We start from the raw sequence: 27,619 nt of genomic DNA, 5'->3' as shown, positions 1-27,619 counted from the left end.
AGACTAAACTAGAGAGTTTAGACTTGATATAATAGATAATAGGGAGCCAGCAATGATATTTGAAGAGGATATCAGATTTGTCTTGGGAAGATTATGTTGGTAAGAGGATGATGGACAAAGAGTAGAGGAATGAAGAATGGTTAGGAGACTATTGCAATAGTATAGGCAAGAGCCTATAGTCTGAGCTGGGGTGTGGAGTAAAAAGGAAATCAGTGCAAGGGATGTTACAGTGATAGCATTGACAAGTCTTAGGTTGGATACAGAGCAGCTGATTCCTGCAGGGAATAGAGCACCAGATTTGGAGCCAGGAAGATCTGAGTTCAAATTTGAGCTGGAAAGCAGCTTTGTGATTCTGGGAAAGTCATTTAAGCCCATTTGTCTCAGTTTCCTCATCTGTAAAAAATGAGCTAGAGAAGGAAATTTCAAATCACATACTTTCTTTTGCCAAGAAAACCAAACAAAGAGCTAAATATAACTGAAAATGACTCAACAAAAGGTTGGAAATAAGTATAAACTAACTATCTAACCTTAGAGCAGTGTCAAATGAAATGAACTGCTTTGGGAGACATTGGGATTACTCTCACTGGAGGTCTTTGCATAATCACAGAGACTTATACATAATAAATACCTGATAAAAGTTTGTCAGATTAGATTGAATTTAAGTCAAAACTGAGTGACCCTTATTGGATGGAAGAGGAATCTTCAGGCATCATTGGGTTAAATGTTAGGAGGTCCTTCTAACTGTGAGGTTCTAGGATTTCCTCACAATTTTAGTTCTTCAAGAGTGGCCTGGGCTGTTTCTAGAGGCTGTGAACTCTACCTTCTTGGAAGCCTTTAAGCAAAGTCTGGATGACTATTTTTTGGAGATGCAGCAGGTGGGATTCTTGTGCCATTGCAGGTTGGACTAGATGCTTTCTGAAGTCGCACTAAATTCTGAGATGCCATCATTTGTTGAAAGGAGAGTAACTGAAGCAATACTGCATGCTGAGGATGAAATAGGCACCAGAACCTCAAGGTTCCTTGGTCCTTGGAGAGCAGTGTTGTTGGCTTTTAGTCCTGCCTTTGCTACTACCTGACTGTGACTTTACTTTTCTGTCTCATCTTTTCCTCGTCTATAGAATGAAGAACACATACTAAGTGGTCCTCTCCAAGTATACATTTTCTGGGTCTTATTTTCCTCCTCTGTAAAATGAGGAACTTAAACTAGATGATTTCTTTTAGGTATAAAATTCTATGATGTGTTAGAATTCCATCATATTTTTTTTTTGACATGGGGTAAACATTTAGAGAGGAAGGAGAACCTTGCTGGATTTAGGTTCAGTAATAATAATTATGATAGTAAGAATTAACTGACATTTGTATAAGATTTTAAAGTTTGTGAAAGCAAATGTAGCTAAACCAGATTTTCTTACTTGATTCTCATGATGCTCCTGTGGGGTAGGTGCTATACATATTATTGTACCCATGTTACAGAGAAGGAAACAAATTTAAAGAAGTTGAATGATGTGCACAAGTCAAATAGCTAATATATTTACAAGTGGGCTGTGAGGTCCCTTGTAATTCTTGATTCACCACTTTTCACTAGAATGGAGGTAGATAGGGATCATTAAATAGTTTATATGAAAGAGTTTCAGGGATGAGGTAGGGTGAAGATATAGTAATGATTCATGGACTATAAGATCACCAAAAGTCAAGAAGACCAAGTGGCAGCCCCCCCCCAAATGATGCCATCTTGGTTTTCTGCTTGGCTTCAGGGGGCAAACCTAGGACCAGGAGGTGTACGTTACAGAGAGGTCAACTGATTCTTAAAACAAAAATCTTCCTAATGGTGAAATCTCTCTAGAAACGGAATGGGAGCTATCTGATAAAATTTTAGGCTTCCTAACCCTCAAGTTATTAGTGATAGGAGGATCCCTTCAAGGAGAGAAATTTCCTTAATTCCAGTACCTTCTCTCTGTTACTTATTTCCAATTTATCCACAGATAGCTTGCTTTGTATTTATTTGAATGTTGTTCTTCTTCCATTAGAGTGTAAGCTTCTTGTGGGCAGGGACTGTATTTTGCCTCTTTCTGAATCCTTAGCTCTTAGCATAGTGCTTGGCTGATGGTAGACACTTAATAAATATGTATTGTTTGATTGATTGGCTGTACTGGGTGGGAAGCTTGACTAGTGTCCTCCCTTGGTGCTGGAATCCTAGAGTAATGATAATATCTTACAGACTGTAACTGTGAAACCCAAAATAAGATGAGGTTTCTATTTCTAGTTCCAGTGTGATTTGGGCCCCTTTTCCTTCTCTGGGGTTATTTTCTCATTTCTAAAGTAATAAGGTTACTCTGGAGTAAGTCACGACTTAGGGAGGATATGACAGTATTTGAATATAGAAGGAGGGATCGTGGTTCTGGAGATACCAGAGAATGTAATAGTTGTAGAAACTAAAGAAAAACAAACAAACAAACAAACAAAACAGGTTTCGAATAGGTAGACAGAAAACCTTCCTACCAGCTGAGCTTTTCCAGAGTAGAATGGGCCATTTCAGGAGTTAGTATTCTCCCTTTCATTGAAGGTCTTTGAAGAGAAGGATGACTCACTGCTTTTTGGAAATGTTGCTATTGTTTGTTCTTCTTTCTCGAAGAGGACCAAGGCATCAGGGAGGTGATGCCATGACATGCAAGTGAGGGAGGGCTGTGTGGAGCCATCTGGGTCCAGGGGCCAGATACAGGTCAAGATGACTGGAGATGGCCCTGGATAAAATGGGAGACCTTGGCGGGTTTAGCATAGTGCCTAGCACATAATATGTATTTAATACATATATATTGCTTGCTTGACTGATTGACTGAAGAGGAAGTCTTATTCTTATCCCAGCTGGACTCAGTGGGGTTGAAGTTTGAGTTTCTGTGATTCCTACAGAGTGTCTCTGGCCAGGTGGATGGTCAGGTTAAGGGGAACTCAGCCATGGGAAATCCTCTTATGCTCAGATAGGGAGGGTTGTTACTTGGTCACTGTGGCCTGTTCAGAACCTGATGATCTGTCCTAATGGGATACTCTTTGCTTCAGGAAGAGATGAAGGAGACAGATGGCAGCCTCCTGGGAGACCCCAGCCAGACCCCTCTGGGCAAGAAGGAAAGCACTAAATGGCAGAAGCCAAGGCTGACTCGCAAAGCCCTGATGAAATGCTGTCTGGTGAGATGGATCCTGTCCAGTGCTGCTCCTCAGGGCTCAGGTAAAGGGAATGGCCAGGAGATGGACTGACTGGTTGTTTGCACAGAGGGTGTGGGGAATAGCCAAAGAGACTCCATAGCCATCTGTGGAGCTGGATCTGGGGCAAGTGTCTCTCAGAACTCAGAAAGTCCTGAATTTGGACCTGAGGACCTGCATTCAAATGCTGGCTCTGATTTTTGTTACCTCTGTGATGCTGGGCAAGTCTTGAAATGATGGAGTTGAACTAAACATTCCCTTTTCCATCTCTAAGTCCTTCTGACTTTCCTATGGACTAAGTTCCTCTGTGTATTCCTTTGTGAAAGTGTGTGTATTCAATTTATTCACTTACTCATTAATTCATTCATTTGTTAATCCATCCATTCATCACTTATTCAGCCAACATTTATCAAGTGTCTCCTATGTATCGGGCTCTGTACAAGGCACTTAGGAGAGTACAAAGAAGAGCAAGGTATCATTCATGGTATCAGTGAGCATACAGTTTAGGAGAGAAGGTAAGAGAGAAGAGAGGGCTGCAGTATAAGATATTGTCTATATGCCACGTGGTTACCCTAGAAAATAAGTGTTTTAGGAGTGTTGGGAGTTCTATGGTACTTAAAGTTGAATGAGTATAGATGATGATCACAGCTAACATTTATAAAATGCTTATTATGCACCAGGCACTGCACTAAATGCTTTACGATTATTATCTCATGCAATCTTCACAACAATTTTATGAGATAGATGCTATTATTATCCTCATTTTTACAGATGAAAAAAACTGAGGCAAACAGAGGTTAAAAAAACAATTAATCAGTGTCTGGGGTTATCTCTGAATTCAGGTCTCCCTGACACCAGGTCTGGCACTCTATCTGCTATACAACCTCACTGTGTAAGGGGCTCTTGAAGAAGGCACTGGAATTGGACCTTGAAGGATAGTTCAGATTTTAAGAGATGAGATGATGGAGTGAGGTAGGGTGGGACTGGGAGGAAATTGGAAATGCTTTGGAAAGCATTTGCTATCTGGGGGCTCCATGTTAAGTGAATTGCTCTAGTTTATTTGTGGCAGATTGAAAAATGAATACAGAAATCTTCCAAGAAGAAATATAATGGTTTTGGGTCCCTTCAGTATCAAAAGGAAACCTAAGAATTCAAGGAAAAATTAATGAATAGTAAAGGAATTTGAGGTATATTTTTTTCTTCCTTCAGGAATGGTTGATCAATTAATCAATAAGCATCTTTATATTCTCTGCTCCCAGAATGCACCAAGCATTCTGGTTCAGAATATACAAAGACAAAAATGAAATCATCCCTGTACTGAAGCAGCTTACTTTCTACTAGGAAGAAATGTGTACAATGTGAAGTAAATATAAAAAAATGATTAGGGAGAAATAAGCAAAATATCCTAGGTTCAATAGTTTAATTTTTATGAGAAAGGAGATGGTATTCCTTTAGCAGAAAGTAAATATCAATATATGTATATATATAATATATAAATATTATATATAAAATATATATGTATATATAAATATATACACATGTATAAAATGCAAAGAAATTTGGGGAGGGGTTGAAGAAAACACCAAAAATTTTTGCTGGTGATAGTTGATTTAGGCTAACCTTATCATTTTACAAATGAAGAAAGGACCAAAAACTTGATGAGGGAGGAAAGGAAAGACCGATTATATGAAGTTACACTTAGTTGAGTCTTAAAGGGAGTTTGGGATTCTAAGAGACGAAACTGTGGAGGAAGTGTATTATAGATTTGGAGCATAGCCTCCAACATTATGCCAACCACTGAGGATACAAGACAAAATAAAAAAAAAAAACAAAAAATCTTTGATGGAATTCTACTGAGTCCAACAATATATAAACATATAAGTAAACATAAACAGCCTAATTGTTTTTGACTTTTTTTTTTTGAGTTCTAAATTCTTTCCTTCCTTCTGACCCTTCCTCTACCCATTGAAAAGGCAAGTAATAAGATACCCATTATATCTGTTAAGTCATGCAAAACCCATTTCCCTATTAGCCATAAATACCAGTACTTCAAGTACCGAGACAATTTTGGGGATGGGAAAGGCTTCTGAAGGAGGAAACAGCTCAAAGGGAATGAAAAAATTTTAGAGGTGCCAGCCAGGAGAGAGTAAATAGGGCACACTCATAGCTTGAACCAACAGTAACAGCTGATTGGAAAAACTTCTCCAAGAACTAGAGAGGTCTAGCTAGGTCAGTCAGAGGTCCAGGATTCTCAATAATAAAAACAGGCCAGCCCTGGACTCTATAGTGTGTGCCTGGAACTATCAATGTGTTTGGAGTCTGTGCCCAGACAGAAATCTACCCTACCTGGAATAAAATCATGTTTGTTGTCTTGAGGGTGGCAGGCCGGCAGCATCAGGAGCTGGGAGATAGGGATGGAGGTAACGCTGGGTACCAGTCCAAGAACCGTGCCTGAAGATGATGGAAGTTCATCTAGGCTGATCCTGTCATTTACAAATGAAGAAACAGACCCAGAAGATAGCCCTCAGGATGGCCAGGGACCACAGGGAATGACTGGGGAAGGCCAGAGAGGGGACAGAAATAAGTTGGGACAGGGAGAGATGGGAGAGAAGTTAGTTGGTGCAATGAATAAAGCATTGGGCTTGGAATCAGGAAGATTCATCCTCATGAGTTCAAATCTAACCTCAGATACTTTCTAGCTGGGTGAGCCTGGTAAGGGAACCTCTCCCTTTACCTCTGAATTCTCTCAGAGTGATGGAAGGGGAAGAGGCTCTACCCTCCTGAAAAATCCTCTTTTACATTCTATTTGGTCTTCCTCCTTCCTTTCAAAGCAACAAGGCAAAAGGGTAACCTTATAATAACAGTGGCTTGGGTGTTCTCCCCCAGTTCTGGCTGTAGAGAGCCAATCAAATCACTTTCTCAGTGGAGTTCTCCACAGCCCCTCTCACCTTTCTACATCCCTCATCCCTTCCAGTTCTGGTGGTTACAGAATAAATGTCAGTAGTTACAAAGTGAATTCTTCCTTCTCATTGCCTTACCTTCCACTAATGAAGTTCTGTCTCCCTCTGCTGGTCAGTCTGTAAATGATCAAGCCAGGGCTCCCTCAGGATGGGAATTCTAGGATCAAAAGTTAAAAATCATCTAGTCTGACTCTAAGAAACTGAGTCCCAGAGATAACCTCTGACTGACTGTGGACCATAGAGAAGGGGGACTTGGGTGGTGCAGGGGATAAAGTGCTGGGCTTTGCGTCAGTAAGACTCATTTTCAAATTCAACCTCAGACACTTGCTAGCTGGGTGATCCTAGATAAGCCATTTAACTCTGTTTGCCTCAGTTTCTTCATCTGTAAAATGAGCTGGAGGAAGAAATGGCAAACCTCTCCAGTAATTCTGCCAAGAAGCGCAACAACAGGGAAAGATGTGGGCCAGCACTGGGGGCTAATTTGTACTCTCCCCCGGTCCCTAGGGAGCACAAAGGGTGGAACCTTATCTAGGAATTGTTTCATCTGGGACAAAGACAAGGAGTGTGGTGGTAGAGAGGACAGAATTCGGGCGCATGGTGGTGGCAGTAATCCCCCATCTTCCTCTCCCAGTTATAACCTTGGGTAGAATGGAACAACAGAGGCACCTGGGAACTTCCTTGGGAATTAATTTCATGGAGGACATACAAGCTTGGTCATTGTTTGGACCTTTGTCAGAGGTGGAATAACTTAAAGGATATTTGACCATTTGTGAATGTTTTCTGTTTTTGGATGGCGAGGATCAGAGAGAATCTGGACCTATTTTTTTCACTTTCTAGAAATTACCTCATCTATAAAAATAAGCATGATGGAATTTATATTTCCTCAAAGGATCATTGTAAACCTTTCAGTACTAAAAATATAAATAATAATAATAATTATGTCTGTGGAATTTCCCTGATGTACTAGTCTATTTTGTCAAGAAGTCAAGCAAAAGAAATCCTGGATAAAGAATAGATTGGACTCAGGGGGGCTAGAAAGAGGTATATAAAGCAGAAAGCAATCAGTGCAATTCATTCTGTGCAGCTGGTTAACGATGCCATTCTGTGCACTACCTGCCTCACCTGTGAATAACTGATACCCCTATAAAACCTGTACTGCCTATATAGTAAAGTTACTCCTACTGCACTTAAAGAATGGTTTGCATTTACTCCTCCTACTGCATTTAAGGATAGTATTTCTTTTTTATTTTATAATTATAACTTTTTTTTAACAGTACATATGCATGGGTAATTTTTTTACAGCATCTGTTGCACTCACTTCTGTTCCGATTTTTCCCTTCCCTCCCTCCACCCCCTCCCCTGGATGGCAGGCAGTCCCATACATGTTAAATATGTTATAGTATATCCTAGATACAATATATGTGTGCAGAACCGAAATTCTTGTTGCACAGGAAGAATTGGATTCAGAAGGTAAAAATGACCTGGGAAGAAAAACAAGAATGCAAATAGTTTACAATCCTTTCCCAGTGTTCCTTCTCTGGGTGTAGCTGATTCTGTCCATCATTGATCAATTGGAACTGAATTAGATCTTCTCTATGTCGAAGATATTCACTTCCATCAGAATACATCTTCATACAGTATTGTTGTTGATGTGTATAATGATCTCCTGGTTCTGCTCATTTCACTCATCAGTTCATGTAAGTCTCTCCAGGCTTTTCTGAAATCCTCCTGTTGGTCATTTCTTACAGAACAATAATATTCCATAACATTCATATACCAGGAGGAAGGGGGAGAAGGTGGGCTGAATTCTGTGGGCTGAAGACCCACCTTAATCAATAAGCATTAATTAAGCACCTACTATGTGCTGAGCACTGTGCTAAATGCTGGGGAGACAAAGAAAGGCAAAAGATACTCTTTGGTCCTGAGGAGCTCATAATCTATTGGGGCTCAGTGACAAGGATAGCAGTAGAAGATGGCCCCCTCACCAGCCAAAGTTGATTACTACCTCCTCCTACCTGGCCTAGAGTCAAGAAGATTCCTGAGTTCAAATGTGGACTCAGATAGTTTCTAGCACCCTCTTTGCCTCAGTTTCCTCATCTGTCAAATGAGCTGGAGAAGAAAATGACAAGTTACTCCAGTATCTCTGCAAAGAAAACCCCAAATGAGGTCATGAAGAATTGGATATTACTGGAAACGAGTGAACAATCAATAGCAACAGCAAACAGCTCTTTGCTGAACTGTGCCAGGATGTGTGTGTGTGTGTGTGTGTGTGTGTGTGTGTGTGTGCTAAAGATCAAAGAAGAAGATGCAAGAGGGGTCCCAGAACAGACCAGTCTCAACTCCTGGACCCTCCAGTTCCCCTTTGATGTTATTTTATTGCCAAGAAGCAAAGGGATTCTGCCTCGGGGTGACCTGAATGCACTGATATCACACTTCTCAACTGAGAGAGCAAATCAACAACACCTCCCTGGGCACTTACATAGCAGGGCCAAGAATAGAACCCCAGAGGTCTCAGCCCCTGGCCCTAATCCCTGCACTATCTCAGGCCTGGGGAAGGAGGGAGAATTCCCATGCAATTAATGCTACTGGTTTCAAGGAGGAAACTAGGGGAAGTCTGGAGGGGATGATGGGAGAGGAGGGGTCTTCAAGACCTACCAGGAAGATCAGAACTGAAGGATAGGTTGGGGAGACTCCTGAAGGCCCTACAAAGAAGGCTGGTGGGAAGAAGGGAGAGTATGAGGGTTAATTTGGGCCTTCCCCAGAGGCAAGGTTTTTAGCTATGCAGTGAAGGATGGAAATGGAGCATGGGACCAGGTGAGATCCCCAAAGGAGGTGGTGGTAAAGGTGGGGTGAGGAGGCGGGGGGAAAGAGTGAGGCAGATTTAGGAGAACTGTAAGGCCCCACACTTGGGGTTGGAGCTGGGAGTGGAAGGACTCCCTGGAACTGGGGAACGAACATTTGCGACAGAGACACAACCCAAGACAGACAGGGGGAGATAGATAGAGAATAGGGTGGGGTAGGGTTAGCATAGGGAGACAGAGATCAAGGCAGAGGAGCAGAAAGGAAAAGTGATAGAAAATTATAATTACATATACATCTAGAGAGCTACAGGAAAAGACTGGGAGAAAGGGATTGCCATAGGAATATCTTATAATTTAGGGCTCTGTGGAGAAAGAAGAGAACTATAGGAAGAGGAGTTTAGGGGCAGGCAGAGACACACTCAGAGAGAAGGGAAAGGAGAAAGGAGAGAAGTTGGTGAGGTGGGAGGTGAGTTGGCCCAGAGCTAGGAGGGGAGGGCCCTAACTCAAGTATCTGGGGCAGGAGTGCCTCAGGGAGGAAGCCGAGGTGTCCCGTGCCTGCAAAGCCTGGTGGGGACCAGAAGAAGCAGGATGCAGGGTCGAAGGGAGGACCTGAACGGAGGAACCCTGGGACCCTCCCAGGAAGTTGCCCTCCGACTTCGACTTCGAGAATGCCAGCATGGCTGCAAGAAACACCTGGGAGACCTCATCAGCTTCTTCTTCCGATTCATTTCTGGGAACCTGGCCCGAGGTGAGGTGGCAGGAAGGGCAGGGGCCACTGAGAAAGCAAGCCCTGGAGCCTTGGGGGGACTCTGAGGGACTCCTACTTTAGAAAGGATCGAGTATTTCAGGTGGGATGGTTGCTGTTTGCCCTTCCTTGTCGAAGAGGATCATAAGTTAGGGAGATGATGCTGTGATATAAAGTGCCTTGGAATTAAATGAGGGAGGGCTGGGCAAGGCCATCTGCCTCACTTTCCCCTCTAGAGACCTCTGGGTCCAATAGTCAGATATAGATCAGGAGCTGGATGACCCTGGATGAAATGGGAGACCCTGGCCTTAGGGGAGAACTGTGGGGTCTTTGGCTGTAGAGGACATGCAACTGGATGATAGTCTGGTCTGGAGAAGGAAATGGCAAACCACTCTAGTATCTTTGCCAAGAAAACCCCAAATGGGGCCACGAAGAGTTGAATTAAATTAAACAATAACAACAGCAAAATCAAAATATTTTGAAAGAACAACATTAAGATATTTTGGATCTCTGGAGAACTATCTGGATGGGGCAGCTCTAAAAAAGCATCCATTTTCTTAGATTCCTCCTGGTAGGGTAAGTAAGTCTCTAACTGACTCAACAAGCTTAAGACTTGTCATTAATTCTCAAATCTGCCAGACCCTGCTTGGATGCAAGTTCACAAGCAAATGTGACCTGAGTCAATCTTCTTTGAATATAGACTTCTGCCTATTTGAACAGGGGCAAATTATCACTTTAGATGGTTTTATTTTAAAGGTAGCATGGCCTGCTGCTTAGATTTCTGGGCTTGGAGTTGAAAAAACCTAGATTCAAATTTTCCTCTGAAGCTTACTTAGCTATAGGACCCTAAGCAAATCATTTAACCTCTAAGTGTTTCCTGGAGCTCCTTACTTAGATCTCTTCAGTGTCACCATCATTAGATTCTTACTATATGCAAAGCAGTTGTTATTCTACTGGGAGACACAAATTCAAAAGGTAATTAGGTTAAAATGATATATTTATTCATTCTATCCTGGATATCTCTGACTCCTTCATACCCTGTATTCTCTACTTCCCACCCCTCACCATCCCTTCTTACAGAGAGAGCTTATTAGATCTCCTGGAACATTAACTAGACCTAAGGTGAGTGTCCCCCCAGCTTCCAAACAATAGTACAGGAGAACACTTTTAGTTTAATCTAATCTAGGTGATGCAGTGGATAGAGTGCTGGACTTGGCATTGTGAGCTCTTGAGTTCAAATCTGGTCTCAGATATTTACTAGCTGGATGACTCTGGAAAAATCATTTAACATCAATCTGATTCATTTTGCTCAAGTATAAAACGGGGATAATAATGGCACCTATCTCCCAGAATTATTGCAAAGGTAAATAATGTATTTGTAAAATGCTTTATAAACCTTAAAGCACTATCTAAATGGTAGTTATTATTATGATAATTTAACAAACATTGATTAAAATCATATTCTGTGCAAAGTTCTGGGATATAAAGATTAAAAAAAACAATCACCATGCAACATCTATCTATGTCTAATAGGATAACACGTTTTTGGTGTGAAATTCACTTGTCTGACCACTCCATCTGCCTCTACCCATCCAAGTTGTACAGTCAATTCATAGAGATCAGCCCCTTGCTCACAACCTCTGGCTTTACCAATTGGCTAGAGATGACAAGGCTATAGATTTAGAACCAGAAATGGTCTCAGAGATTATATAGTTCCTAACTTTTTCAATTTTGAAGATCCCTTACCCATTGAAAAAATAATTGAAGTCTTTTGTTCTTACAGCACAATCATCTCACTCAAACTTGCCCCAGCTCCAACTGTTAAATCCATTTTCTAACAAAGAAAACCCAAAAAGCAAAAACAAAATTGGCAATTAACATCATCTACAATCCTAGTTATTCCTTCCCACCTACTCCTTCCCACTACCACGAGGATAGAAGTATCTTTTATCATTTATGTCTCAGGATCTAAATAAGTCATTTCCAAATACTCAGAATTTGGCTAAGAACTAGACAAAAGCACTTTGTAAAAATAATAATGATAGCTAGCATTTATATGGACATTAAGGTTTTTGTGTTCTCTCATTTTATCCTTACAACAACCCTGTGGGGGTAGAGACTATTATAATTCCCATTTTACAAATGAGAAACTGAGGCAGATTGCCCAAGGTCAAACAGGTACTAATCTGAGGTAAGATTTATATTCAGATTTTTTTTGACTCTAACATTCTATCCATTGTATCATAGCTGCCGATGGGATTCATTTTTATAGATAAAGAAACTGAGGTCCAGAGAATTTGAGTGCCTTACTAAAAGTCACATAGCCAGTAAATAGAAAAAAAAGGGCTTAAATTTAGGTGCTACAACCTCAAATCCAGAGCTCTTTCCACACCAACTGGCAGTTTAATTTTTTGATATTTTCAATGTGTCCATATTTCTGGTTTCTGGGTTGTCCTTGATACTATCTACCACTTGCTATGTGACCTTGAAAAAAATCATTAACCTCTGGGAGACTCAGTTTTCCCATTTGGAAAATGAGAAAGTTGGATTAGGGACCTCTCCAAGGTCCCTTTAATTCTATCTGTGCCTCTGTAATTCCTATTTATTCTCTTAGTAGCTTACAAATTTGGTAAGGGGGCAAAGCCTCTTAAGATAGGAGGTATTCCCTATTGGCTGGAAAATCTCTAACTTTCATAGCAGCCCGGTGAGGAAAGACAGGACGGATCTCTTCCCAGCAGATGAAGCTGAGATCTCCAGCAAAATAGAAAGTCAGTCTCTTTCACTAGTCTATGTTGGATCTAGGAAAGAAATCAGTCTTCCATTCCTTTGTCTGCTCAGGAAGGGAGGAAAATGTCCTAGAGACTGGTAGATACTGAGGAGGGGGCAGCATGAATTTCAGAAGAGAGGACACTGTTAAGTGATGGTGGCAGATTAAAGATTGAATAGGGATGGGATCAGGAGAGGAAAAAGTAAGGACAGCTATTACAGGGCTAACAAATCTGAGTCATAGAGAAACCTTGGCCAAGCGTTAACAATATAATGTGGGGATGGGGGACCTAAAGGATAAAAGAGGTCATTTTTGGTTGGGATGACTTTAAACTCTGTTCCACCTTTCCTCCTCATTTGCCTTTATAATCCATTAGGGGTGTGGCTCTTGATTCATAGAGTCAGAGTTTTCTCTATCCTTAGATTCTTTGAAGTCTCTGCCTTTGAGGTTGGGGGCTAAGAAGCCAAGGCCTGTTTGCTTTGTTTCTACCCCAGAGCTGGGCTCAGCTCAGCAGGCCTCCTCCCCTTTTCCTCCCAGGGCCCTCCACGTCAGCGAATCCCAGACCAGCAGTGCCCCATTCTCCTTCAACTCCAAGCCCGGAGCCCAGCTAGGAATCTTGGACTTGTATATCATCTCTGAGACTTGTGGAATAGCCCAATGGGTGGGATGGTTGCTGTTCTGTCTTGGGAGGTCCACCATTATTTTAACCAGAGAGGGAAAGAGCTTTTCCTAACAGATTCTTACCATATCAATGAGAACAGAAGCTGCCCAGAAGGTGAGGGGGCTGGTGGGTGGGAGGTTTAATGAGGATACTTCAGATTTCCTGAGCCTAGACGCTAGGCAGAGGAACTGAGAATTTAGGCTTGGCTTTTTAAAATCCTAATACCTAAAGATCTTGGCTTAGGGGGACCAGGTTAATCCAAAATGACCTCCTGCTACTAGCTAAGGTTCCTGGACTCAAAATCATATGAGAACATAGGAATTCAGAGAACGTGAATCAGGATTAGAAAATCAAAGAGGCATTAGGGAGTAGGGGAGATGACCTCACTATATCTTGTTCTGATTGATATTCCCCAGAAAGACTCCACTTGACCAGGCTTTTATGTTCAAGCTGTAAAAATTCTTATCACAGGTACGGCATAGAGAGCCAAAAGAATTTTTGTGCCTGCTGACAAGACTACCAGTGAGTAGACACAGCTCCCCAGGACATAGATCAGAGCTTGGTCCACTTACGTCCTCATTTGAAGTCATTGGGAAGCAGTGATGAAATCCATCCATCAACCATCCACCCATTCATCCACTCCCCCCACATCCATCCATTCACCATCCATTCATCCAACCCCCTCAACCTTCTTCCACATCTTGCACATGTTGCTGTACTCTCTGTTGGCCACTTTCCTGGTTGTCCCCCTCTTTATTTTCCTGCCTGAGAGAGATTATGCAATACAATTGAATTTTGTTGATGACATGATATTCTAAATACTCCAGTACTCTGGAATGTCCCTGGAGTTGACACTATGGACTGTCTGAAAGGCATGGTAGGGAGGGTGGGGGTGGGGGTGGAATATTGGTTCTGCTCTTCCAGGTAAAACTAGAAAGGGGCCATAAGTTATGATTTGGAAAGGACAACAGAGACCATAGAGACCATCACCTTTCATTTTATAGAGAAAGGCACAGAGAAATTAATTTGCCCAAAGTTAAACAGACTGGGATTCCATACTCTGTGTGGTGCAGTCTCTTTGGCTCTTTATTCAGGACTCCTTCCACCACACGATTCTGTCTCCCAGGAAACCCTGAAAAAACTGTCAACAGCTAAGAATTAGGAATGAGGAGACCCAGATTCTTGTCCTGCCATTCACTTCTACTAATTTATTGGGGCAGGTTATTTTAATTCTTGAAGTCTCAGTTTCTGAAGCTTCAATTTCTTGAGTCTGCCAAATGGGAGCAGTTACAGAGAGAGCCATTCTGGAAACTAGTGTTCCACAAATGAGACTATTTTGACTAAATCTCTCTCTTGGTTGGTCTACCCATGACTGGTAGTTTGAAGCTTAACAAGTATTCTGAGCTTGGAGATCCTCAGAGGTTTGATCAGACATTCCTGGTGGGCCCTTTGATGGAATAAGTTTCAAAGAAATCTATAAAGTAAAAACAAAATAAAACCAAAAACCCGCTAAACCTCCCTATTTGCCTTCCTCAGATTCGATCCAATTCAGAAATATGGGCTTATCACTGACATCAAAATACAGATGATAGAATAAAAGATATGGCCTAGGCTGACCTTAAGAATGGGAGGCTGTTCATGTTGTACACATCCGAAGGGTCAGTAAATCAATCAATAAAGATTTATTAAGTGCCAGACATGATGGTCCCCAGAATAATTTCCCTTTCGCATAGCTACCTAAATAAAAATAATCCATTATAAGTGATTAATTCCTTAGGCTTAAGCTTTTGTCAGTGGGTAAAAGCCAACTGTCCCTGGGAGGTGTCACAATCTTTAAAGTTTTTTTTTTTTTTAGCAGTTATACTTCAACATGATTGAGTTAATTAGATTTCTTTCCTAGTGTTTCTCATGTAAGAGAAGTGACAGAAAGGTGGCCCTTTTCTCTCTACTTCAAAATATTAAAATCTAACCTCCTCCAAGTTCTTAGCATGGGTCCTTGAACAGTCAGTTCCCAATAAATGTGTGCTGATTTGATTTAAATGCAGAAAGAATGCAGTTTGGCATTTAAAGTAGGTTTGGAATTTTCCCATTGGACTTGGAGAACATGAATTCTAATTCCAACTAGGTCAACTAGGTCTAATTCCAACTTTCTGTGTGGCCCCTGACAAACCACTTCAGCTTTGCAGGTCTCAGTTTCCTCATCTGTGAAATGAGGACATTGATTTAGATAAAAGCTCCAAGAAACAGAGGCCTTTCAAAGTCTTTTCCTCACAGTAATAGGCAACACAAACATGATCAGTCTCCATTTTACAGATGCGTCTCAGAGAGGTTAAATATTTTGCCAGAAGTGACAATTGGGATTCAAATACATGTCTTGTCACTCATAAGTCCTTTGTTGGTCCTGTTGCATTATGTTTCCTACCAGCTGCAGTCCAACCCAACTCCATTATTCTATGATTTCATATAAAAAGTCAGAGGCTTTCTTATTCATACATACATTCAGGTTCTGCTGATTAAGGGAAAGGAATGTACACAGTAGACTCTATTTCTAAAGACAATATGGACATTCAGTCCTGTTGCTTTATAATAGTCTTATAAAGTCTTCCGCTGAATGTGTTGTTGTTCAGTCATTTTAAAAATCATGTTCAACTCTTTGTGACCGCATTTGGGGTTTTCTTGGCAAAGACACTGGAGGGTTTGCCATTTCCTTCTCCAGCTCATTTTACAGATGAGGAAACTGAGGCAAACAGGGTTAAGTGAGATTTGAAGTTAGATATTTCTTTATAGGCCCAGTGTTCTACTCACTGTGCCCCCCTTACTGAATGTATTTTAAATCAAACCCTGTTTGACCTTCAAGGTATGTCAATCTTCATAATTAATTGCTATTTTTAAAAAGGATTTAGTAGGATTTTTAAAATGCCTACTTAATTGTTTAGTAGTTGACAAAACATTTTTATGTTTGGATCTTACTTTTCTCGTCTGTAAAAATGAGGAAGGTCGAACCTCAAGATCCCTTTCTGGATCTCACATTCTATAGTTCTGTTGATGTACATATAGATCCGCCCACTTTGTATGTCCCCGAAAACTTTTTTCCTCCTTTGCCTAACCCATTGGATCATTATCTTCTAGTCTCCAGTAATGGCTCTTCTCAGTCCCTACTTCAACTCTCCCTTTATTTCTTCTCTTCCTTTCCTTTCTCCTTTTCCTATCATTCCTTTCCTATACTTGCCCTTCACTTTGTCTCAGCTGTAAAATAGATATAATAACAGTTCCTGCTTTGTCCAGTTCTTGTGAAGATCAAGTGAGATAACACTTGTAAAGTGCTTAGCACAATTCCAGGCAGGTTGTGTGTGTGTGTGTGTGTGTGTGTGTGTGTGTGTGTGTGTGTGTGTGTCTATATATACATATAGACATACATACATATACATTTATGCATTTAGTTCTGTCTTTTTTTCTCTTCTCCCTTTCCTTCCTTCTTTTTGGCCAGTCCATCTCAATAGCGCTTTCCAAATTGCTCTCCTGGGCCTTTTTAATGAGAAACAGTTAATTAGCAACCAATTAAGAGCAGCTCTGTGCTCCACTAAGTCTCTTCTCTGGGTATGTAGGTCAAGATCTTTCTATCCTTTCATGTAAGGTGCCTTCTCCTGGCTTAGAGAAAGACTTTGAAGAAGAGATGGATTAGGGAATAGGGGTAATGGTACCCCCACAGCAAAGTGGAGTGGATAAAAAGTTGGATTGGTTCTTCCGACATCCTCCTCCTTCCCCTCCCTCCCTTCCCTTTTACTGTGGGTGTAGCCAACCTAGTTCAGACCTTCATCTTTTTTTGTGTAGGTTGTTGTGATGGTCTCTTAGCTTATCCTACTTTCTATTCCTGAGTTAAAATCCTGTCTCAGACACTAAAAAGAAATTGTATCTTGCATTTATATAGCACTCTGCATATATAATCTCTGGTTGATCCTCATAACAATCCTGTGAAGTATCAAGGAGGTATGGCCCTGTTCACATTCATTTTAGATTCATTAATTCAATCAAGAAGCGTGATTACAGTGGAAACTCATCCTTATACTGCTACCTCCTTTTTTCCCATCTTTGTTCTGTGCTTGGAATTAAGAAGTCATGCATGGGGGAAGGACAAACTAGGTGGTACAGTGGATAGAACACTGGCCGTGGAGTTAGGAGGACCTGAGTGCAAATCCAACCTTAGACATTTACTAGTTATGTGACCCTAGGGAAGTCACTTAACCCTGATTGCCCTCCACCCCATCCCCCCCCAAAAAAAAGAAAAAAAAAAGAAAATTGGAGAAGAATGACAAAGAGAAATAATTCATGAAGTCAGGAAGAACTGAATTCAAATATGCCTTGAGATTTTTACTGTATGTAACCCAGAGATCATATATAAAACTCTATCAACATATCTATCAACCTGTTGAAAGAGCTCTCTTCTTTCAAGTCCTGACTCAGCTCCATGGAGTCTTTTCTTTTTTCCCCCAATTCTGAACATGATCTTTCCCTTCTTAGATTTTTCACAGAACTCGCTGGGTTCTCTCCTTAGTATTTGTCACACAACTTTGTTGGTATCTGGCTTTTCCTGACCCCATTTTGGAGTTTTCTTGACCAAGAGACTGGAGAGATTGGCCATTTCCTTCTCCGGTTGATTTTATAGATGGGGAAACTGAGGCAAACAGGGTTAAGTGCCACGGCTGGTTAGTGCCAGAGGAGAGATCTCCTGACTCCAGACCGAGCACTCTCTCCCCTGCCACCAGGATAAATAATACTTAGCTCATATCCTTGCTATTTTGTGGGCTTCTCCTCCTCCATTTACACTGTAGGCTTCTTGAAAAAAGAGCCCTTGTCCGATCTTTCTTTATATCTTCATGTCTTGTTGGCGCCCGATAAAATGTTGACCCAATGGAGAAGAATTTGAATTGAGAGGAGAGGAATGGATCCTGGGCAAGCCCAAGAACCACTCTTGGCAGTGGCAGCATGGTATTTTGTCCAGAGGAGGGCAGCAGCGGGTCAACATTGGCATTTGTCAGAGATTTCTTCCTTTATATCCTCAGATTGCTGCATGGTCTCTACCTTCCCTTGCCCCTCTGCCATCCTGCCATCGTCAAAGCCTGGCTTTTCCGAAACCCCTCAGGGCTTCTGGCTGTGACCTCTGGCTGTGATTATGACCTCAGCAGAACTCAGTCTAAGGAGCTCCTCCCTGTGTTTGAGACTTTACCTCTTGGGATTCACGGGACTTCTATCCATCCCACTCCCATTTAACCTCTTTTAGTCTTAGGTTTCTTTACGTGAGATTTAATTTGTTGTTCAATAACTCCGGTAACCATGGGCGGCAATATTAACATAGGAGCACCTGGTCCTATGTGAAGGAATGAAAAAAAATCACTTATTAAGTATTTACTACAGACTAAGAGGCAGGCAGGTGGTGCAGTGGGCCTGGAGGCTGATCTCCCTGAGCTCAGATTCGTCAGACACTTACTATGCAACCTTGTTTGCCTCTGTTGCCTCATCTGTAATATGGGTTGGAGAAGGAAATAGCCATTTTTGTCAGGAAAAACCCAAATAGGGTCATGAAAAGTCGGACGTGACTGAAATGACTAAACAATAGCAACAAATGTGTCAAGCACTATGCTAGGTATGGGGGATATAGAGACAGTTTCTGCCTTTCAGGAGCTTACATCCTAATAAGGGGAGACAATACTTTTAGGGAAATGGTGTATGTACAAGCAGGGGGTTTTTCTTTGTCCAAAGGGTTGCAAGACCAGTGAGTGACACCATGTCAGTGGCTATGCCCTTTACAGAAATAATGGACGAGGGAGGAATGGTGGTGGCTGTAGCAGAGTGGATGGCAAAAGGCCTGAGGTAATGGGTCTGAAGGATGGTCTGGGACCAGCCCAGTGTTGTCCTTCAGGTGAGTTTACATTCATTCCCTAGCCAATCAAGCTGGGTGGATTACTCAGAGAGGGAAGCATGGACTCTGGTCTGGTTGGGACTCATCACACAAAGGTCTCAATAAAAGCTGGATTGGACCTTAGTGACTGCTTAGCCTTACAAATGAAGGAACTGAGATAAGACAGAAAGTGTTCGTCCATTTTCCCAAGGTCAAACAGAATTAGTGAAAAAGTTGGAACTAGATCTCAGATTTCCAGACTCCTTGTCCTGTGCTTTTCTCATTGTATCTCTCTGGACCAAACTGCAGGGAGGGTGAGCTGAAGATGGCAGCATCGTTTGTGACCCATACAATGGGATTTGTGTTCATGGAATCTTATCTGTTATGGGTTACCAAAGACCCAGTCTTTCATGGAGTCCATTGAAATGTGCTTCCCTTGTTCCAGGGGAATCATCGAGGCAGTCAGTCAGTCAGTCAGTCAACTAGCATTTAAGTCCCTATAATAAGTCAGGTACTGTGCTAAGTACTAAACAAGACAGTGATACATCCCAAGGACAAGTCCCTAGAAAGCTTTGTCAGGGCCCAGGGCCTTTGACTTCTCCCACTGGGTTCTTAGGACTCTTCCCATCAAATTCTTCTCCAGGGAACAAGTTTGAAGGCCACTATTGGGGCAGCATTTCCCCTCAGATTGCATGTTTCTTTGGTGACTTTTTTTTTTACTTTATCTATTGTCTTTGATGTTCACTGAAATCTAATTCCATCTGGGTACAAATGTTGTGTGGGAAAATAAATGCCCCATCCTTGGGAGACAAACACCATTCAAGGATGATCTTGGTGACAGCTACCAAAATCTAGAGGGGAGCTGGGATTGGAATGGACCAAATGTGCACATGAAAATGCTTTGAGAATCATAAAACCTTATAGCAACATCAGGTATTATTTTTGTTATGTTTGCATTGGGATTATGATGACAAAGGCTGGACCAGAGGAAATGTAATAGAATATATTAAAAATTTAAAAAGTATAATAAAAGTATTTTAAAGTGAGGAAGTGTAATAGGGGTGTCTAAAGGTCACATTTAGTTGATAGTCTAATGGAGAGAATGCTGGACCTGAGTCTCAAATCCAAGCCTGCCTTCCTATGTGATCTTGGGCAAGTGTCTCGATCTCTCTAGAAGGCTTCAGATTCCTTTTCTAAATTTAGAGTGTTGTGCTAGAGGGCCTCTAATCTTTTTTCCAGCTCCCAAGCTGAAATCCTATGATTCTGTAATTTAGGACCTTAGAGACTCAGAATTTCATGAAGTAGTGAAGACTTCCCTCCTCAGAGTGGGTCGGTGAGAACCATTTGTTCCAACAGCCATGGAGTCAGCTGAGGCAGGTGGTATGGGGCCCTTAGAACTTGGTCAGGCATTGAAGACACCAAGGTCGTTTGCTATATTCTGGATCATTACTGATAGTCTTGATTTTTGTCTTCCCACTGGACCTTGATGATTCTAGAAGAAAGAGTAAGGCTGATGACTTTATCCAAATCTGTCTCACTTAAATCCAATTCATCTGCAAGTCAAGACATAGCCCACTGATGTCATTAGTCCTCTTCAAAAGCAAAGGACAAATAACAACATAATTGGTTATTCGTTGATGATTATGTTACAGTTTTAGATTTTGACAGTAGGAGGAAAATCAAAATAATCTTTCCTGTAGCTTCTCAGTTTTAAAAAGAAAAAAAAGAACCTATAGTGAGGAGTAGTATAAGGGAATATGTTTAAAGGATTAACATTAAAAGTCCCACAGGAAGCCTGGGAACATTTATAAATAACTTGTTGGAAGGCTAGGATGAATGTGTGCTCGGGATCTTAATGGTCAGATGAAGAGGTCATTGAAATGAAGACTGATTTGGGGTTAACAAGACCTGAATTCAGATCCTGCCTGTGCCAATTACTATCTCTGTGATCACTAAGAATATCATTTAACTTCTCTGGCCCTCAGTTTCCTCTTCTGTAAATGAGTTGGATGAGATCATCTCTAAGTTTCCTTTAATCTTGTTTAGGCAGTACCTACCACTTAGCACAGCCTGACACATAGTAGGCATTTAGTAAATATTTATTGATTGATTATCCTAAGGGAAAAGCTATCTAGCCAATGGAGGTGATCAGGGAAGTGCAAAAAATAATATAACAGTTTTGTCAGAAGTTAATTGTAAACCAGGGAATAAGAAAACAGAAAGACTTCTAGTGAGGTTCTTAAGAGGATTTTTATGTGCACCAAAGGGAGAGAGCCAGCTATTTCAATGGTCAGAGCACTTAAGAATCATCAGTCTGAGAGGGAAATGTAAAAGATTCTTTGCCTCAAATTTTAGATATTAGGAATACTCCTAATCCTAAATTGTCCTTCAGAGTAGACATGTCAGAGATATTAAGTCAAGCTATGGTCAGTTCACAAGCTGTTCTAGTCTTAAACCACAAATTAGATACAGATAAATCACTGGAAGCAGGTGGCACCCACCCAAGATTCCTGAAGGAGTTCAAGGATGACATTATGAAACAGCTGGCCACCTTTGATATAAACAACCATTATGTCAAGGAACTGAAGGCTTGCTTTACTTATCTATATAAGACTTGTCTTCTGGAAACTTTGTACCTCCCACAGAGCCTATCTCAGTGCTCTGCTCACAGTTAATGTCTATTTAGCATCTGTTGAATTTGCTTGACCAGGCCTCTGATTCATAGGGAGAATGCCCTAGTCATAGAGAGGATGCTGAAAACTGCAAATGACTAATTCTCACTTGTATATCAACCGGCAGTTTGGGATTTGTAAGAAAGGGTAGGATCATAGTTAAAATAGCTTAGGCAAAATTCTGTCAGTAAAAGGAAATTATGTTGGACAGTTTTATTGTCCTTTGAGGAGGGAATCAAACAGAAGGCTAAGGGGTGACATGGGTATGGAATTGATCTAAACTTTTTAAAGGCCTCAGGCAACGTTTCATGCCAAAGGGCATTAGTAGAAGTGAATCACTGTGGGAGTTGGAGAAAATTTTGCCATCTGCTTTCAGATTTTGCTTTTTGCTTTTAGATAAAAAACCTAGGCAGGGATAACAGAATATGAAAGATAGAAAGAACCTCTCATATCATTCAATTCAACAAAAGTTTATAAAGGCCTAAATATGGCCAGACACTGTGCCCTCTTGTCCAGTCCATATCTGAATAAAAATTCCTTTTATAATGTACCCAACAAGGGATCCTCCAACCTTTGCTTGAAAACGTCCAGTGGCAGAATCTGTTACCTCCTGGAGCAGCTCACTCCATTTTTAGATAGTTTTAATTGTTAGGAAGTTTTTCTTTCTGTGTGTTCCAAATCTGCTCTTCCAGGACTTCTGATTGTTCCCGGTTCTATCCTTTAGGGCCAAGGAGAAGTGGTCAGAGTCTTCTACCAGACAATTCTTTACATTTTTGAAGACTATCATCACATCATCCTTAACTCTTCTCTTCTCTAGCCTAAATACCTCCAGGATACTTGTCTGGATTCTTACATGGAATTTGAAGATATTCACCATTCTAGTAACCCTCCTCTGCATACTTCCCAGCTCATTAATGTCCTTCCTGAAATGAGTCTTCCCAAATGGTATAGTACTCCAGAAGTCATTTAACAAAGGCAGAATCCAGTGTTAATATTTGCTTTGGGGGATGTATATCATATTATTGACTCAGATTAAGTTTGTAGTGTACTAGAATTTCCAGTTCCAGAAGCCCCACAACTTAGATTGGCTAGCAAATTCTTTGTGTACTTTGTACTGGTAAAGTTGGGGCAGACGGTATACAGGGAGGACTAGTACCTCTGATCCTTTTTTAGACTGTTCATCTATCCTTGGCCTCCACCTGTCCCTCAACTGTCACCTGTGGCTCCAAGAAGTTATAGCATGTGCAGTGGTCACACCCTGGTAAAAGCATGTCAGTAGATGGGCTAAATCAAGTTGAGAGTATCCAACAGTGTTCAAACCTGTTGGTTAACGGGATGCCTGTCTACCCTAAGAGTGTGAAGACTTCCCTTCTCGAAGTGAGCAGATGTGAAGAATCTGTTCCAATGGCCATGAAGGTGGCTGATGCAGTTACTATGGGGCACTTAGAACTTGGCTTGTTATTGAAGCTGTCAAGGTCATCCACTGCATTCACTAAACTTTAATGAGTCTGGGAGAAAGAATGAAGTTTATAACTTTGTCTGATTCTGCCTCACTTAAATCCAATTCACCAGCAAATGAAGACATCACTCTGTGATATTACTGGTCCTCTCTGAAAGTAAAAGACAAACACAACACTGGTGAAATTGAGTTTTTGAATCCAAACCTAAGTCATTAAATATTATGTTATTATATTCAACTAAATAATTGGAGATTTAACTAAATGTTCTAACCTGTTACTCTCTTTTTGGATTCTTACCATCATACAATGTGTTACTAATCACTCCTAACTTTGTATCATTTGGCAATTTGATAAGAATGTCATTCATATATTTATTCAAGTGGTTATTAAAAATGTAAAATAAGGGATAGCTAGTTGGTGCAGTGGATAGAGCACTAGCCTTGAAGTCAGGAGGATCTGAGTTAAAATCTGACCTCAGACACTTAATATTTCCTAGCTGTGTGACTTTGGGCAAAGTCACTTAACTCTAATTAACTCAGAAAAAAAAGTAAAATAACCTCAGGCAAAGCATCCACAGTTAGGACCTTAAGTCAAACCCTACCTCAAAACTGTGAAATTATTACTTTTTGAGTTTGTCTTTTCAGCTATTTCTAAGTCCACTTAAATTTACTATAAAGAAAGGGACTGGCCCTGTGATTTCATTGGTATAAGTCAATGTAGCTCAGTGCAATTTTCTAGAGCAGAGGTGTCAAACTCTTCGTAGTGGGGAAACCAGATTACAATGTAATTGGGGAACATAGATAATCTTAGTATGTGGTTTTCTAAATCAATATGCTGCTCCCAGGAATACTCAAATATTTCTATTTCATTTTTTCATCACTATTTGATTTTGCTTCATCACTAGAGCACTGAGGAGTTACAAAAAAATTACACATACATAAAAATGAGGGTCATAAAATCAAGTTCTGTCAAAAGCAGAACTTTAACTCAGATCTTTCCAATTTTGAGGCTAGCTCTCTATTAAGTACACTGTATTGTCTCATTACGTTACCAGTGTCTAATCGATATCTTGGACAGTTAAGTGGTATAGTGGATAGAATGCTAGGCCTGGAGTCAGATTGACCAACAAATTTTTTGTGTCCTTTGTATTGGCGAAGTGGGGGTATGGGGTATAAAGGAAGGACTGGCACCTCTGGTCCTTTTTCAGCTCTGCTCATCCATTCTTGACATTCACTTGTTATCTTCCTGAGATCAAATCTGGCTTCAGACACTTACTAGCTGTGTGATCCTGGACAAATCACTTAATTTTGCTTGCCTTAGTTTGCTCAAATGAAAAAATGAGCTGGAGAAAGAAATGGCAAACACTCCAGTATCTTTATCAAGAAAATGCCAGAGGGGATCGCAAAGAGTAAGACACAACTGAACAACAAAAACAATATTTCTTCAACTTTTCTGCAAAAATGGTTGGACATTCACTTGTATCACTGTTGTGATCATGGTTGTGTCACTTGAAGTAAAGTCTATCTTAAGCATTCTCCTAATCTAGCAACTCAAAAGGGTTAGAAAAGGAAAATAATGCTAGTATGGCCATTGTGACTCTTTGTGATCACCTCTTCCTTTTCAAGATATTTACTAACTATTCTTTAAAAATATATTCCAAAAATTTTGCTGGGAGTTTATGTCAAGACAATTGGACGATTTAGTCTGCATATTTCATACTCCTCTCTCTCTCTCTCTCTCTCTCTCTCTCTCTCTCTCTCTCTCTCTCTCTCTCTCTTTAAAGATCAAAACATTTGTCCTTCTCTGGTCCTGTAGCATTTCTCATGCTCTCTACGTCATGTAAAAGATCTCTGACAAAAGTCCTAGTTTTTTCTGTAGCCTAAAAAGAAGGTTATAGGTTCATAGGATGGTTCACCAATATTAGTTTTCTTGAGTGCATTGAATGCTTTTGGAGTACTTCCTTCTATGTTCTATATATTCATTTAAAATAGTATTTCATTTATTTTTTTCAATTATAATTTTTAATATTTGTATTTTTAAAAAATTTTGAGTTCCAAATTCTCTCCTACTTTTGTTCCATTCCCTGATTCTTGAGACAATAAGAAATTTGATATATTTTTTATATTCATTTTTAAGTCAAATTGGTTGACAAATTCTCTGTGGAGTCATGTTGATCTCTTTTGATAATCCCTCTTTTCTTTCTCTTTGAAATTAATTTTTTTGCAGCTTCAGAATTTTATTCTTGAGAGTTTCTCATCCTTTCTGAGATGATTTCTCCTGTAGAACTTTCTTTGAGAATTGTATTAGATGGAGAAGTCTAACTAGTGAGGTTTTTTCAGGGACCAGTATGGCTTTTTTTTTTAAGCATTTCAATAAATTATCTATAGGAAGGAGTGCATAGTAAAATCTTATGTTTGAATGGCACTCAGATCTTTGAGGTAGAAACTGTTCTAGGAAGATCTTAAGAAGTGAGTGCCATATAAGCTTTAGTATGGGGAAGTGGAAAGGGGTAAAAAATCCAAACTCAGCTTGAAGGATTGCACTAAGCTATCAGTTTCAGGAAAGGCAACATCTTGGTATTACTGAAGAACAGTGATTTTCATACTTTTAGTCTCAGGATCCCTTTATACTCTGAAAAGTTATTAAGTACCCTTCCCCTAGAGAACTTTTACTTATGTGTGCTTTATCTATAAATGTTTTTCATAAATTCTTTTTTAAAAATTTATTTTATTTTAAAAAGCAGTAAGAAAAAAAAGAAAAACAGAAAAGGAATACAAAACAAAATAAAGCAAAACAAAAGAAAACACTGTCATGTGTCTAGCAGAACATCAGGGAGAATTCAAAATCTATAACAACAAATTACTAGGTCAAGAAAGTATATATATATATATATTAGTGAAGAAATTATATTAATGAATGTCCATTTTTTCTTTTCTTCCTTGTAAATTGTTCTTTGGTTCTCTGCTGCACACCTTATTTATTTTATTATTTTCCCTCTTTTCATTTCCCCACTACTCCCAAGCATGCTACAGTTAAGAAAAGATATATGTATGTATACATATGTAGATACACACACACACACACACACACACACACCTTTCCTATTCCTGCTGACTCTTTAATTGAATTCTGCACCATAACTTGCCTTGATATTACTTAACTTACCCTCACTCAAGGATCCCTCCCTTATCTTCTTCCCTCACCTTTTGCTTCCCCATCTGCCCATTCCTCCCCCCTTTATTTCTTTATAGATTTTGGAGGGTGCTATAGCCCTCATGATATACATGAGTAGTGCCTATTGAAGCCATTCCTGATGTGAGTAGGGTTTCAGAACAACTAGATCTCTTTCCCCATCTAATGCCTCTGTATCTATTTTTCCTCTGTACCTGATTTGTATAACATGAATACTATTTTTATCTTAACTCTGTCAATCTTTTTTTTGAGCTACTCTATTGTTGATATGAATCTTAAACATATAACAAAGATTTTCCGTGTTAAAAAAAAAAACAACTTGTCCATGCTTAAAGTTTGTTCATGTTGAGTTGCTTAAAATTGATCTTTGATATTGACTTTTATATGTTAAGTTCAGGTTTGGTTAATAGAAAGCAAGTTCATTGAAGGTCCATTTTTCCTTATTCAAAATTTTAGATAATTTTGCTGAATATGATATTTTTGGCCGTAGGCCTAGTTCTTTTGCTTATCTATAGATAGGGTTCTAGGACCTGTAATCTTTTATTGTAGCTATTGATAAGTCTTGTACAATTCTTATAATAGCTCCAGCAAATTTGAATTGTTTTGTTCTTGTTTCTTGCAAATTTTTCTCTTTGATCTGTTTTTTTTTTTAACAGATCATTTTCAAAATTTGGCAACAATACTCCTATGTGTTTTCCATAAAGGATCTTGAAGTGATGATCAGTGGATTTTTTTTCTATTTCTACTTTCTCCTTATGTTCTATCACTCTAGGGTAATTTTCTTGGATTATTTCCTGCATTGTTGTGTCATAGTTCTCTTTTTGGTCACAACTTCCTGGCAGTTCAATTATTCTTATATTTTCTCTTCTTGATCTGTTCTCCAGATCTGTCATTTTCCTTATGTTTCACATTCCATTCTATTTTCTCATTCTTTATAATCTGTTTTGTTATTTCTTGGTTTCTCACAGCTTCACTGATTTCTCCTTGCCCAATTCTAATTTTTTTTGATAAAGATTTTTATTATAGCTTTTTATTTACAAAACATATGCATGGGTAATTTTTCAACACTGACCCTTGCAAAACCTTCTATTCCAAATTTTCCCCTCCTTCCTTTCATTCCCTCCCTTAGATGGCAGGTATTTCAATACATGTTAAAATATGTTAAATCTAATATATGTATACATATCCATACAGTTATCTTACTACACAAGAAAAATTGGATCTAGAAAGAAAAAACCTGAGAAGGAAATCAAGAAGTGCAAGCAAACAA

The 27,619-nt window shown here is 39.9% G+C and overlaps 1 protein-coding gene across 7 annotated transcripts in view; it reads left to right on the top strand.

Moving 5' to 3' along the window:
* KCNIP3 (potassium voltage-gated channel interacting protein 3) overlaps positions 1-27,619 on the top strand; it is a 150,995-nt gene that overhangs the window by 24,538 nt on the left and 98,838 nt on the right. For all 7 annotated transcript variants that reach the window (XM_074287620.1, XM_074287618.1, XM_074287617.1 and 4 more), the window contains one exon: positions 3,055-3,220. In XM_074287620.1, coding sequence (XP_074143721.1) covers positions 3,055-3,220 — 166 coding nt within the window. The remainder of the gene's footprint in view (positions 1-3,054; positions 3,221-27,619) is intronic.

The sequence above is a fragment of the Sminthopsis crassicaudata genome, chromosome 2 (assembly GCF_048593235.1).
Source record: "Sminthopsis crassicaudata isolate SCR6 chromosome 2, ASM4859323v1, whole genome shotgun sequence".
NCBI classification, from domain to species: Eukaryota; Metazoa; Chordata; class Mammalia; order Dasyuromorphia; family Dasyuridae; genus Sminthopsis; species Sminthopsis crassicaudata.
This window is presented reverse-complemented; position numbering and strand designations above follow the sequence as displayed.